This window comes from Aspergillus novofumigatus (genome assembly GCF_002847465.1).
Source record: "Aspergillus novofumigatus IBT 16806 chromosome Unknown P174scaffold_1, whole genome shotgun sequence".
NCBI lineage: Eukaryota > Fungi > Ascomycota > Eurotiomycetes > Eurotiales > Aspergillaceae > Aspergillus > Aspergillus novofumigatus.
In genome coordinates, this window is record NW_020194274.1 from 3,726,063 (window position 1) to 3,740,780 (window position 14,718).

General features: G+C 48.3%; 2 protein-coding genes across 2 annotated transcripts; one reads left to right on the plus strand and one right to left on the minus strand.

The window, feature by feature from the left end:
- Nucleotides 1–78: 78 nt before the first annotated feature.
- On the minus strand, nt 79–2,454 carry P174DRAFT_456711 (Sec1 family protein; the record flags this gene model as incomplete). The annotated part of the gene is made up of 5 exons (XM_024829461.1): nt 79–182; nt 236–1,574; nt 1,627–1,838; nt 2,090–2,285; nt 2,377–2,454. The coding sequence occupies 5 exons, from the start codon at nt 2,452–2,454 to the stop codon at nt 79–81; spliced, it is 1,929 nt and encodes a 642-aa protein (XP_024687777.1).
- A 383-nt stretch (nt 2,455–2,837) lies between these two features.
- Nucleotides 2,838–4,681, plus strand: P174DRAFT_509222 (putative plasma membrane SNARE protein (Sec9)). The gene is made up of 2 exons (XM_024831529.1): nt 2,838–4,127; nt 4,183–4,681. Exons 1-2 carry the CDS (start codon nt 2,922–2,924, stop codon nt 4,240–4,242), a joined length of 1,266 nt encoding a protein of 421 aa, XP_024687778.1. The 5' UTR covers nt 2,838–2,921; the 3' UTR covers nt 4,243–4,681.
- The last annotated feature ends 10,037 nt before the right edge of the window (nt 4,682–14,718 follow it).

Consider the following 14,718-nt stretch of genomic DNA (forward strand, 5'->3'; position numbering starts at 1 on the left):
GTTGACAGAATGGTTATTAAATTAGTCCGTATACAGGACACTGGCCGCGCCGAATTTGCCAGTCCGAAAACATGCCTCTCATCCCTCGGTCTTCGCAAAATTTCCCTTCTCGATGGCTGCATCCATCATTCGGTCGCCGTTGATGATGCTCGTTGTGCAAATGACAATCCTCCGTCGCGGGCCTCCTGAGCTGCGATGAATCGTAGTGCCGCAATCTCTGTGAAGGTTGCTCCACCAAGGAGGAATACGTACACAGTCTTGGTGGCATTGTTGCCGCTCAGCGTCTGTCGCGCACGAACTGCCTTATCGTCACCCTTCTGAACGATGCTGAACGTCGCGCCACGGGCACTCTTTACTACGTCCTCGAATCCGAGCCAGCCGGGGGATGCAGTGCTTGCAGGGGTGGAGGTAGCAGAGGCAGCACCGCCCTTGACCAGTGAGAATATATAGGGCTTCTGCAGAATGCATTGGACTAGACGAATGCTGAGGGGAGCAAAGCCGCTGTATACGTAGGCAATGTCGTTGGGGTCCTTTTCACTGACTTCTTCCACCAGCAGGCGTAGGTTCTTCCGTAAGTAGTTATAATTTGTCTTAGTGCCTGGCTGAGCACCAGCAGTCGGGATTAGCATGGTGGCGGCCGAGGAACGGGGCTGCAGGAGCTCCATTTTCTCCAAGGCAGAAAAGGTCAGTATGTGCTGATGTCCGTAGGCGTGGACAATTTGCTTCTTGAAATTCTCGAGATCTCGGGAACGAAGTCCGCCTGACATGCACGACTCCAGGCACAGCAGACGGAGAACAGTCTTGAGAGGCACATCCCTGGCAATCAATTCTTCGATGGCATCATGTTGATACGTTGGGTCAGTGCCCGCGGCATTATTTTGCTGGACTTCAAGAACTTTGCGAAAGATATCTGAGCGCGTGTTTCTCATTATCTCTTGGGCAAGGTTCGTGTGAACGCGAAGACTTTGGTGCTCCAATTGATAAGTTGGCAGTTTATTCACGAATTCACGTAACTCTGAAGCCGTCTTGGCCGCATGACGAGTCTCATACTCGCTTTCTAGACGCCGGGCCACCTTATTCAGAATATCGCCGACTATGGCAAAGTTTGCATCACGCACTTGGCTAAACAGTTGATCAGAAGAGTCCAGTTGAATCTTCCGCTTCTGTCCCTGCTTTAGGGTTTGTTGAGGAGCCTTGGAAGACTCCTGCGCCTGGGGAACAGAGTTGGCTCCAACGATAGCCGTATCAACATCTGCCTGGTTATTCTTGATTCCGACAAACTCATCAATTAAGCCCTCGTACGTGAGCTGCGTCAGCAGGGGAGTGCCAAAGTCCACCTCCCGGTCAATAATGATCAGGCTCTCGGTACTCGCGCTGGGCAGAAGTCCTCTTGAAGAAGGGTCCGCCAAACCGGAGCTCTCTTCAGCATCGAGCTCCTTTCTCATCCGCAACAGTAGGTCTGCGAGTCGGCGCGCGTGATCTCCCTTCCCAATGATTCGAGGAAAATAACCTTGTCTTTGCTGAATATCCATGAGAGCCTTCGCGGCGAGGAAGATACAACCTGGATCTTTATGCTGCGTGATGATAAGCAAATGGTTTGCAGTGAGACAATTTTCTGGTTCTTACCAAGTAGAGGTCACCGAAGGAGTCGTCCAATTCCAGGGAAAGGACATCTTGTTCGAGAGGTACAAAATACAGGGGAAGCTCGGCGATATTCACATCGCCAATGATTCCTGCGTCTTCCAGGACCTTATTGCTTACAAATGTTCGTCTTGGTACCCAAAATATGGAAAATTCATGCTCAACATTGCCGTTCTGCTGTAGACGCTTGATTTGCTCTATAGAGAAATGTCAGCTCATTCTGATGGCATTCTATCGGACATTTCGGAGAAAGAAAGCCTTAGGGATGAGCTCCAGTAGTAGCCCTCTTGAGGACATGGATTGTTTTGATATAGGGAACTTGACTGACTACGTAGAGTGTAGATGATTCTGCGTAATCTACTGATGTCCCATGTGTCCTGGCCCCAAAAGGGGGCCAGACAGATAATGCAGGCAATAGTTTACAAGAAATAGAGCCGGGACGACATACCTGCTGCTGTTTGCACCTGGCGTATCTTCTCGGCATGGATTAGGAAGACGACATTGCGTTGGGATGAGTCAACATTGGCATTCTCGAGCAGAAAGACTCGATCTACGCCGTATTCCTGGAGTTGGGAGAATTTGACGAAGATCCCAACTGGGCCTGCCAGATTTTGGCTGATGACAAGATTCTTCTTACCACGCACCTGCCCGTGTAGTTCTGATTTAGCTCAAGTTCGGCTTCCCGTAACATCGATGCTGTTGAGAAGGGGACGACCAGGAAGGAGCCTCACTCACGCCTTCAAGGAGGGTCAACAAGTCCCTCCGCGCCTTGTCCTTGATATAGTCAGCATCAGACCCAGGATATGGCGCCATGGTTGCTGTGGAGCCTCCCAGACGTGGTGGTTTCTCAGCAAACCAGAGAAGAAAATAGACAGAGAGAACAGGAGTACGGTTGCAGCTGTTTCTGAGGCATCAAATTTGGCTCAGCCATCCCAGCTAACCATGATTGGATTAGCTCTGATCACCGCCTCTCCCTCCGCCACAATACGTGTCTCATACACTATTACCACATAGTTTAGAGGAGCATCCCCAGCATATTTATGTATTGCTGTATTAGTATTACGGCTTTCGGTCTCGACTCCTCCCCCTCAATTTAGATTATTTGCCTGAAACTCCCCTGAATGTGTCAACTACATTTTAACATCTTCTCAGCCTTTCATCCTCTACCCCTTCTTATTTAGACTGTTGTGGACACTCCCATTGTCTTTTTTGCTTTCTCTGTCCTGTCTAGCATTTCCTCTGATACCCTTTTCAGTCCTACACCTCCCTAGCAATCCGCAATGGGCTTGTTCAAGAAGTCCGGCGACGATGATGACTCGTCCAACCGCCGCGCCCTCTTTGGTTCCCGATCCAAGAGCAAGAGCCCAGCTCCTCCTGCGAACCCGTATGCGAAGCCCGCCCCAATTGACCCGTATACCAGAGCCAAGATGAACGCTGGAGTAGCCCCTCTTCCGCCCTCCGAACAGCCTGCTGGACCAGGCTCGATGAAAGGACGCTCTCCCATCGGCACCCCTGCACCTGGAGGCATCCCAGGCGATAACAAGATTCAAGGCTATGCTCCCAACCAATATGGCAATCAAGGCGGATACGGTGCAGATCGATTCGGTAATGCTGGTGGCGCATCGGCCTCCCGATACGGTCCTGGTGGCTATGGAGGATTAGGCAGCACCGATCCGAATGACCCCGCTGCAGCAGACAAGGACGCACTTTTTGGAGGAGCCAGGGACCGGGTACAACAACAGCAACAGAATGGTCCTCCACCTCCATACTCAGAACCGAACAATGCTTACGGCGGTGGAAGCAATGAGTACAACACTTCCACGTATCAGGAGAGACAGCTCACTGCGGAAGAAGAGGAAGAGGAGGAAATTCAGAACATTAAGCAGGAGATGCGATTCGTCAAGCAGGGCGATGTCGCATCCACTCGCAATGCTCTGCGCGTCGCCGCGCAGGCTGAGGAAACCGGCCGCGAAACGCTTGCCCGCCTTGGTGCCCAAGGGGAAAGAATTCATGACACCGAGAAAGCCTTGGATGTTGCGACTATCGAGGGCCGACTTGCTGAAGAAAAGGCAAAGGAGCTGAAAACTCTCAATAAGAGCATGTTCGCGGTTCACGTGTCAAACCCATTCACTAGCGCCAGTAGACGACGGGAGCGGGACGAGAAGATCATTGAGACCCATCGTGCTGAACGGGCAACTCGGGAAGGCACGCGCAATGAGGCATTTCAGACCAACCAACGAATGGAGCGCACATTCAGGGAGATTGAGAGGGAAGCGGGTAAACCACACGGCAAGGGCAGGACGAATGTCACGGAGCGTGCCAAGTATCAATTCGAGGCGGACAGTGAGGATGAGGCTATGGAGGATGAGATCGAGCAGAATTTGGATCTTCTGTCCGGTGCTGCAAGTCGCCTGAATGGACTTGCTCGTGCCACAGGCCGCGAACTTGACGAGCAGAACAGACACCTAGAGCGGATCATGGGCAAGGTGAGTGTTCCTGCTTGCTTCTCTTATGCCTGGAGACTTACTGACATTGCTACAGAGCGATTTCGTTGACGATCAGATTGCTATGAACCGGGCCAAGCTGGACCGTATTCATTAAGGCTCTGCTCGTCTATTTTCATATTTAGTCGTGCGGATGCACCCGTAGGCCGCCTGGTGCAGTCGACGTCGGTTGATGATTCACATCTTGATCTATATGTTTTCTGTGCATATCATTTTCTAACATTTCTCGGCGTTCTCGGCTTTGTGGCCCGTTGGAGCATCCATATTCAGTATTCGAGCTAGCTGTATATTCGCGAGACCGATCACTCTGATTAATAGAACCCATCAATCTAATTACTACCTCGAGGAACGATTTGTTGATTCCTTCGTCGGAGCTGTTTGAATAACGTCCTGTCCTGGGATGCGAGCCTTGCATGTTTGATTGTCTTTCGAAGGTGGTCCGCTACATCGCGACGCCCCAAGGATGAGATGTATGCCTAACTATTGTTTTCTATAGCCAATACGCAGATCCATACACGGCCTCGCACCGGATGGTCACAGTATTCTATAACCATGTGACATTGTTTCAGTGCACAGAAGATTATCAACCCATCGCATGTCAAAGTCTAGGCCATAAGCTGCGTTGTCTTTTCCACGGCTGACCACTATCTTTCGTCTATCTACTCCTCCTCTATGACCAGCACCGGATCCGCAGTTCATTCGAGAGGCCCCCTGAGCACAATAGGAATGTATACAATCCGTTTTCAACACGAATAGCCACAACCTTATGCTGCAACGCAATCTGTACCCCATAGTCATACTCGCCTACAGAGGGCAGGGTACAGACTATAGTACCACCACACCTCCTCACTCTGCATGACCAACAGCGTCATCAAGAATCAATCTTGTAAATGGAGTAATCTACCCCTCCTAAACCCCAACCACACCAATACTCAAATACCTACACTGCGTCCCATCCACCGAGCATACCGCCGCCAACTGGTCAACCCCTCTTTGCCACTGCACCCGATGCCAAGCATATCACAATGCAGGAGACAGAGGATGTGCCGCGTAAGCCATTCCCCACTGCTCTTGTCATGTGCGGGCTTGCGGTCTTGGCAGCCGCCCCTGATTTGAACTGCCCTTGAAATTATTATCCCTGATTGGGTCATGACCGTGGGCATTCCAGTCGTCATTGCAGTTGGAGTTCTTCTCGCATTCATGATTGGTCATGAGTACCTGATGGGCTCCCACCCCGTCTCCCAAGCCAGATTGAGCAGGCCAAGAAGGAAGTTAGGGAAGAAGTTGGGCAATCATTGCCTAAAGAGGTGATGAGGCTCGAGCGTCGAGGGCCTGATGGGGGAAGGTTTTGCTTGTGGCTTTTTCTTTACTCCTTTTTGAGGTTGGAGGACAGGACCCTTGGAGCTGAGACAGCCGGATAAGGTACCTATGGAGTATGGAGTACGTACTACGTACTCCGTAGCTCTAGCAAAGCACGAATCATTATGTTGAGCCTGATCTGATGTTCACTGGTTCTGACTCGCCATTTTGGGCCAGGAAAACTGCTCCTCTAAGAGTAAAACAGGGGCAATGCTGCTGTGAGAGACGGAGTATCTAGTTAGACCACACCATGGGTCATACGTCGCCTGCGTTGAGTATTCCTTGCTATCTCTCACGTACGGTCAATTGGATATTGTCGCCGAAAGAGTGTACGTACTCTCTCTTTACAGAGACGGATTTGAGTGGCCAAGTCTCATTCTTCTCTATATGTACTCCGCAAAGCAGCATGCATTGTACCTACATGAAAGCCTGCAGTGGAATAATAACATTGACGTACATACATACATACATACCTACCTACCTACATGCATACCTATTACTTACCTCCGGAACGTACGTCCAACTGTAAGCACAGTCCTAGAGTCCTAGCAAGATAGCAATTATCGTGGAACCTACGTGCAGCACAATCCCTACCAAGTACGCACCCTTCGTCGGTGGTTAACTTGTTATGGAGAATTGTCCGGTCTACGATCTATGGCTCCCTCTCGTGTTCCTCCTTTAGCATTCAAGGGTACGACAACTAGCAAGGAATTTAATTCCGATGAGTTCTTATGACGAGAGGTTATTGTTGCCTTTAGTAAAAAGTAGCACAAGTTTTTGAGCCATGGTCTCAGGTTTATGTGAGGTTGCAGTAGATACTCCGTACACGGAGTAAACAAGTAACTTTCGAAATCTCTTCGACTATGCAATTCTTATGGCACTAAGGACCTCCTTTCATAGCCTTCGCATAGAATTGGCTATTGAGTCATCGGCAGCAGTACGCTGTAGCACATGCTCAATAATGCCAGAGCATGGCAGCCGTCCAAAAGAATCTTCTCCGAAATGTCCAGCCAATGACATAGGCCAAGGAAGTCTGCTGTCCCACATTTCTGCACACTGGGATAAGTGATTAGTACTACTCCGTACGTACTCTCACTCTTGGTCAAACTGCTGCCGAGGAGTGTTCTGAGAAGCTTGTTTCTAGTTCAGGGGTTGTCTCAATATAGCGACCTCTTGTGTTGAGTCACGGTATGATTATGGAGTAGTTGTTGGAGATAATCAGTAGCCTGCAACAGAAATACAGGGATGCTCATCCTACACGACTCAACGCCTGTCGTAATTGGGAATGCCGAGCTGGTTGAATACAAGACATACGAGGTCATACTCGCGAAGTTTGACTCGGCTGCATCTTAGTTACTATGAATTAGCCTACTTTCATCCCAGGTAATTAACAATCTTGGGTTTAGATTACAGTTCCCAAGTTTTCCATCAGAAGGGAACCCCATGACAGCTATGGCTAAGTAGACATGGCGACAGGTAATGTACTCCGAGTATTTCCCTCTCTCACTAGTTCACTAGTATTGGCCACCTCGCAATGCTAACTGCAACAGTAATCCCATTTCGGCAGGCCCCAAGTCCGAACTCAAAATCGACCAGTCCGTTGGTGCCCAGTGGGCGGAAGACGAAGACCGAGATTGATGCCAAACTACTCCGTAGAGCCCGTCTGAATTTCTGAGCTAAAGCTCTGGAAGTAAGCCTGTATCCATCTGGCTTAGCCTCTTCCGTCCTAAGTCATCCTCAACCTCAAGTCGCGACAGGCCAAGAAATCAGCCGGCGTGTTTCAGAATGCAGCTAGGCGCAATATCCTCAAAGTAGTAGTGAAAGTGGGGCCAGCCAGGATCGCACGCAGGGTTTTAGGTAAGGCAAACGGGCTTTGCGGGGTTCTAATCCAACAAATGGTGGCCGAGATTTGAATTTGACGCACTGTGATCAAAACATTCTGCAGTTGAACCTCTCTCTACTCTTTAGCTAGCTACTTCTTCAGGATTTAGCAACTTTGTCGAAGTATATACATTTTGACACTCTACAAGGTATTTCGATGACACTTGGAATAGAAATCAATCCGTCTCTAGCCGTACAGTACTGAGCAATTAGGAAACAAGACATACAAGCTCCATGCTGACATCTCGTAAGCTAAGGTAAGGTAAGGTATTCAGGTCCTCATTCCCGATTGGGCTGGCATGCCAAAATAAGGAAAGCACCAAGATGTGCACGCGTCAGCTCTTGTGGAGCTTTCAATCTCATTGGTTTGTAATTTAAATGCCAAGCTCGGCTATCGACTATCTGCCGTCTCTGGGGGAGCTTGGCTGCAGTGGCTGCATGCCACCCTTGCCTGCCGTCAGGGAAAACCAAATCACGAAATAAAAAAAAGATATTTGCAAATTGCGAATTTAAATTTTGAGAGTGGGGTTTCTAATACCTGCTAGCACTGTCTTTATCTTAGACCAACGCTAAACCATGTGTGGTGATCCTCATGGTTCAGGCAGGTTGGTTCCGACTACTACGTACTACGTAGCCTATTAGATTTTGATTAATCTGCAGATTGATTAATTCTTCATTGTTCTTTTTGTTGCCAAGGGACATCTTTTTGCTTCACTAGTTATCAGAATCAATAGTTCCATAACACAGAGTATGAAAACACTTTTGCCTTCAACCTATCTCCTGCTCTGCGTCCGCAAGGTCCTTTCGTGTATCACAGAAGGTTTGCCTTTGCCCGCTCGATTCAGGAATAAGCTCTTTCTACTTGTGGTTAGCAATATTTTGGCTCAGACAGCAGGCGGGATGAACCACAATTTGCCCCTTTGTGTGTAGTTCCCTGACCTGAATAATGGTACACTATGCCCAAAATTGCAAAAGAACACCAGATAGAACGCACAGTCATCTTCCATCAGTTCTAGCTACCTTGGCACTGGCCCCATCACATCTTCGGGGATCATTTGAAAAGTGTTTCCCGTTCGGGCTTCTTTGAGGACTCTGAAGATTTGGATGTGGGATTTTGCACCCGGCTGCTCTGGGTCCGAGATTTTGGACTTTGGAGTGAGTTGTGAACTCCTAAAGGCTTATGAGGCTTTTCGTATGTCAAAATCCACTTGACGCTTGGAGTCTGAGAGATCTGAAATCCAGACTGGCGTCCATAACGCCCTGTCAGCTGCGAGGCATTGTCAATCATGACGATCTGCCGGTTGCAAAACATGGATTTGCCCCTCGTGCAACTGACACTGACTGGTAGATAGAACTTTTAAGGCTTCAAACCTCCACGAAGGATATGCAAACCCGTTGCTTGAGGTCGCTTGATATGGAGACGATTTTCTGATTTGCCTGGAGAGTCTAATCCTGTCGGCGACCTCCAGTTCGCCCCTATTAGCTACAGCCGATCGGCAGATGCACCTTATCAAAATCATCATTGGAATACAGCACACCAAGGATAGAACATAAATAATCGAATTGACCCCGTAGGTATCCGAAACTCGTAACGATCCTGGATATGAGGTGAAGATGTTACGCTCCTCGTCCTTGGTCCAGTGGCCCTTTCATAGGCTATTCCAATAGTGCATGATAGGTCATTCCTCGACGGATGAATTAATTATTATCAGATCCCTTAACAGCGTAGGCTGTAGCTGGTCAGTGCAGTAAGACTGACAGTGGGACCATATGTGTCGAATACCCCTTCTCAGTGGCTTAATATCTAGTGATCCTGAAAAGCTCTGTCTGCTTCAGAGTAAACCATACTAAATGTTTGCATGCATCCTTAGGTAGACTCCTTGTTCACTATGTTCATTAAGCTTCAGGATAGGGCTATTATTGGGGTTTACGGAAATCATCCGTAGTTGCAACAATATCACACTGCAGAAAGTGGCTGACTCCTGGCCTCTAAGGTCGAGCGTCAGGAATCAATCCCGGCTCTTCAGCATTCAGCATGGGTAATTAAAATTAATTAGCTGAGATATTATTGACTTAAGTGGCAGGCATTGAACCCCAGACTCAGCAATAGCTTCGTTGGGTGACCCGGCTTGCTGTAGCAGCAAGCCACAAAAGTTGGAATCTGAGACTCTGGAGTCTCTGACAGGGACCCCTGAACCAAATACTTCTTGAATTAGGAAAGCAGGCCAGTGAGAATAGGGACTGTTTGATACGAGTTTGTTCGTTTTGACAGATCATATTCCTACTCAACTGCCTCATTGGGAACCTGAACTCGATTTTGGGATTAGAGTCAGAGTGTTTGGTGTGCCTCATGTTTCTGATTGGTTGGAAATCCTTGCAGGTATTACGCGGTTTTGGAGATGATGTGCCGTGTTTGCCCCACATACTTCCTGAAAGGGTAGCCTACGACCTACTAAAATAGGTTTAGATTGATCCTTTCATGTGGGACAGGTGCGGGAGTCTCATAAATTAAGTTCACTCCCCACCCCACAAGCTCTGTGCGAGAAGCGGTGAGGAACTGGTTGGCGCCTTGAATCCATTAACTTCAGGTTCGTACTTTCTTAGCCTCGTTGTGGGGGGTGGAGCCAGTCATTTTGACGACCACTTCGAAGGAGACAGACCAGTCATTGTGACTTCTCTTAGAGCACTCTGTACCATGATTATGGGACTGGATACTTGACAAACTGTGCTCCAATATACTACTTGCTTCCCTGATTTTGTAGGATGACCATGCAATCTAGATGCTGTTCTACATATAGAAACACAGACATATGGATCAGGGAACATCAGAACTAGCGACCCTTCTACGTATGAAATCTACAGATTAAATCTCTATGTAACGGTTAGTGTTGGCACACTAATCATTTGGGACATGGGCCTTTCCTGCTGTTTTCATTGTTCATCACATACCCTAGTTTTGACCCGAACTTGGACACCGTTCTCATGGACTATCTACAGCCGTTCGCATATCTCCAACTATTGAGTGGATCGACCAAGTGAGCCGTAACAGGGGTTCGGTGGCTGTGGCGATGTGATTGCGACATGCGTGTATGCGTTCTGTTTCCCTACGCCTCATAGCTCTAAATGGATACATGTTATTTGGGAACTTAGGAGCAGGAGGCCGTCTAGTCTTTCAATGTGGATCAATAATGTCAGTCCAGAGTTCTTCCCATTTTCCCAAAACGGCTGAAGAACTCTGGAAGACAGGATGGTCCCTGAATCCGACTCCACAATCACCCAAGTTTTGCTCTGCTTCTTAGAAAGCCTTGACTCGTGGTCCGGACTCATTTACGTCGAAATTCTTAGGTTAAATGAGAAAATTCGCGATTTTGTACCCTTCCGAGGAATATGGAGCACGGATAGTTGGCTACAGTTAATTACCAGGTACGAGGTACCACCGTACCAGGTCTCAATTCTCAAGCATGGGTCGACCCAGATGGACCTGATCCATGGACGGGGAACCGAAGGAAGGTTTCCCGTCTTCTTTTCCCTTCTCACATGGCCAGGCTCGTGCCAGGAGTGTGGGTTCATGACCCACGTTTTTGAGGTGGTCAATCCATGGAGAACAGAGCACTTAATTATCTCTCTGCACAGTATGCAGTACTTTGACAGTCACGGCCATGATTTTGGGTCTTTGCTTGATTTGCATCTGTGGGTGAAAAGTAATCATGCCTAGACTGAAGAATTCTTCCAATACACCGATTGGGTCCTGAAAAATCAACCAAGTAACCCGGGCACGCTGAGCGACAGGGCCAAATTTTCCATCGTATGTAGCTAGATGACGCTCTTTTGCAGGTTTCCCTTGTTTTTCAAGGCATCCGATTGAAGCTTGCAATGCCTGCTGAGTTTTTAAGTTGAGCTAGGGCCTCCATCTGCACTGATGACTTGTACAGTATCCACCTATCATGGCTCACAGCCCTCATCAGGCGGACCACGGTCGGTGATTTAGCTCATGACCTTGAGGTCAATCCGGGCAAATCATTTCACTCTTCACTAAGCCAGAAAGTGTAAATGACGCCTCTTTGTTCCTCCCACTGCATGGCTGCAGAAGTGCACACCTGGTGTTTGTCAATCTCCTCCCCGGGAACCCACTTCGACATGGCTTGTTTGGTGATGATCGTGAGATAAACGCCTCTTGTACGCCTGATCGTCGATAGCCATGGCGGATGTAGATATAGAAATCGGATGTTTGGTAGATGATTATCTCTGAGATCTTGATCTACGGTACTTCCTGTAGATGAACACAAACTGGAACGCAGTAGGTTATCCTGACGTCGTCATGCCGAGGACTCATTCTGCAGGCCGAGTTCTTAATTACCATCTAGTATTGGTCTCAAATTCCATGATCCATTATGACTATCTACCACTAGGAGCGTAGACTATGGAGTGCTCCATAATAATAATGGAGGTTTGAAGCACAGGGGAGAATTTCTGCCCTTCTCCCAGCGCGGATCAGACTGGCTTTGATGGTGGAGGGACGAGTAGCGGAATATACCGACTCCAAGTACCAACGTGGTATAGCCCGGAAAATTAGCACAAAATAGTACACATCATTCTCCATTCTCTGCCGCGTTCTGACGTCGATGCGCCTGAGGATGTTCTGACAGGGTAACCGGAATGGTCGCAAGGGAGGCTCCTGCACCAGGAAAAGGGAGGAATAAGTCAAAAAAACAAAAGTCGGCAGGGAAATTATCTATCTGGAGACTACTGATTCACCCTTCCTGTATCCCCGAAACATTTTGTGAGCCAAGCGCAATGGAAATGGGCGGGAAAACGGGAAACAGAGTTGATGGCTTGCTCGGTGGCTTGGTGGCTGTTCCGTGTCACCATTCCAGCAGCCAAACAGAACCGAGGACCAACTCGACACACCATGGGATCCTGGGAAGTTGGCTGCGATTTGAGTCGATGGTGGGTTCGGCACACTGGCGCTGCAGCACAGAGAAAAAATCATCCAGTAAGGGTATGACTGAAATTGAAAACAGTCGGACAACAAATGAAATTGGTATGAAGGCAGAAGACGGGCAAGGCTCCCGTCCTTGTCATACAGTACTTCGCAGGTAGGATGACCGTGAGCCCTTTTCAGTTTGATTAATTAAAGTCCCTTCTATCACGCGTATAGGGCCCATCTTTCATCTAATCCTTGCATAAACAATGTGGTCATCTGAACATCTCAACAAACCGAAGTCAAATGCGATCTAGCAAGGTTGTTGTGGTGTACTGGATCTTAGTGCAGAGCCGGATACTAGTTTCCTCCACATAAAGTACAGGACGCTTTCCGGAGCATGTCCGACGGGAAACCTGGGGGATTAATCGGTCTGTTTCTTTCCTGCCTGCTGCATCACAACTGATGCTAGGCGAGGCGGTTATGTGATAATGTCTCCTGTACTTCGGAGTTGTTGGCCATTGAAAAATGACGTTGTTCTAAGTAGTCACGACCAACGCTTACGTTTGCGGGATAATGCTGCTGTTGCTCCCAATCATGGCCATGGTGACATGAGTTGCGGGGACAGTCGAGGTTTTTGATGACGGCGGCACATGCGATGCTATTCTCTGCATACTGTAATCCGGGAGGATGGCCTCCGATCCTTGGAACCTGACAAAATAACTATTGGTGCTGCTTGTTGTTGTCATTTGATGATTACGATGGTATTCCCAATCTGAGCATATACTACTATTAAATCCTATGTTGTCATACTGCATCCACTAATCTCACGAATAATCCCACAAGCTCATGAGCCCCTCCTAACAATACTGAGGCTACAACAACGCAGTCGCTGCATCCAATCATTCAGCCTCCCGGCACATACAGTACTCAGTACTACCGAGGTAGCTGCTTGGGAGTTTGGGTTCCTCGAAGTGATGATTGGCAACCACTATAGGGTCCGCTTGGAGGCCAAAGCAGCCAAGATGGTGAAGGGGTAGATAATAATGGCTAGACAGATACCTACAGTGTCACTGTATAATTCTTTCGATGTCTTCAAATACTTCGGAGGATTCGGTAAGGAGTGCATTGATCATAATCACCCGCCATTGACCATTCTAATATTTTCAGCACATGGGCAGATGGGTTGCTAGGCTGGTATGGCATGTCTGAGGCAATACTCCGTACACGACATTGATGTAGTGCACCAACCAGGGTGAAGCCGAGCAACCTCACATATCTCCCACCTTCCTGAAATATACGTTCCTCTGAGAGGTATTAATGGTATTATAAGAGGCAATATCAGAATATACAGGACAAAGCAAACTCACGATTCCTGTGACCTCGAGCGTACCTTGATAGTATTCCGCCGATAATTTTCACAATGGAGCGGTGGCCCTGCAGCCACACTGCTGTAAGGCGCTCGAGGTGCAGCTCTACCTCTCAATAACAGGGCCAAATCATCAACCATCATCATTTGGCATTGCTGAGAAACCAATGACCTGCTTAGGGACCCTCACTTTTTTGGCTCTGCTGCTCAAGCACCTCAGCTTGTCACTGAGAGTGCTGTGCTGCAATCTGCCGTTTCGCAAAGTTGCTTGATCGACTATTGGATGCTCTACATCAGGAGGCGTTATTATTTCCTTAACTGTGCTACCGAGTACTATTGACAAACTAATCAAAATGAACGAGGTCTGTGGGATAGTAGATATTGCTCCATGAATATATGGACAGTTTCCCTACCTTTTCCCTGATCGAGTATGTCAATACTATCTTCGGAAATACTCACAAAATTATTCCCTCCTTTTTGGTCCCCTCTGCTGTCATGTCAGCTAATCAGTGCGCATTATTAGTACTGTATTATTGCAGAATGCAGAATCAGAAGAGTGAGTGGAGTCCATGGACCCATCGTCTCTTTGGGAGCAATTGCTGCTGACTGCCCCCACGGAACGGATATACCCTTTGACGTATCTCTGTGATCTGCCATTTCCCCGCCACCTTGAAACACCCTTAAAGACTCAAGGCGAACCTTGGTCGCTGCATCTAAGCTTAAGTCTTGGCGTTGCCTGCCATCTTGTATTCCTCTTTATTTTTTCTTTTTTCTGGTCGTCCATTCCCACAGACACGGCACAGAGTGGTGCGCCGCGGGCCCCCTTTACACCACTATCCAAAACAGAACTGGCTTAGTGCATCCTACTTACCTTCCTCAGTAGGCTTGAAGCCCACCGCCCCCTTTAAGATGATTCCCATCCTGGAGTAGTGCGACTGGATTCCATGTACCTTTATGGAGTATGTGCACTTGACTCCAAAAGTACTCTCACTAGTTACTGGTTACAGGCGTACTGGCCAGTGGCTACTACCAAGCCTGACAAA

Excerpts from the sequence above, each read along its gene's own strand:
- P174DRAFT_509222 (XM_024831529.1), top strand. The coding sequence starts at position 2,922 with ATGGGCTTGTTCAAGAAGTCCGGCGACGATGATGACTCGTCCAACCGC. Across the intron at positions 4,128-4,182 it reads TAGAGCGGATCATGGGCAAG|AGCGATTTCGTTGACGATCA; the intron begins GTGAGTGTTCCT and ends ACATTGCTACAG.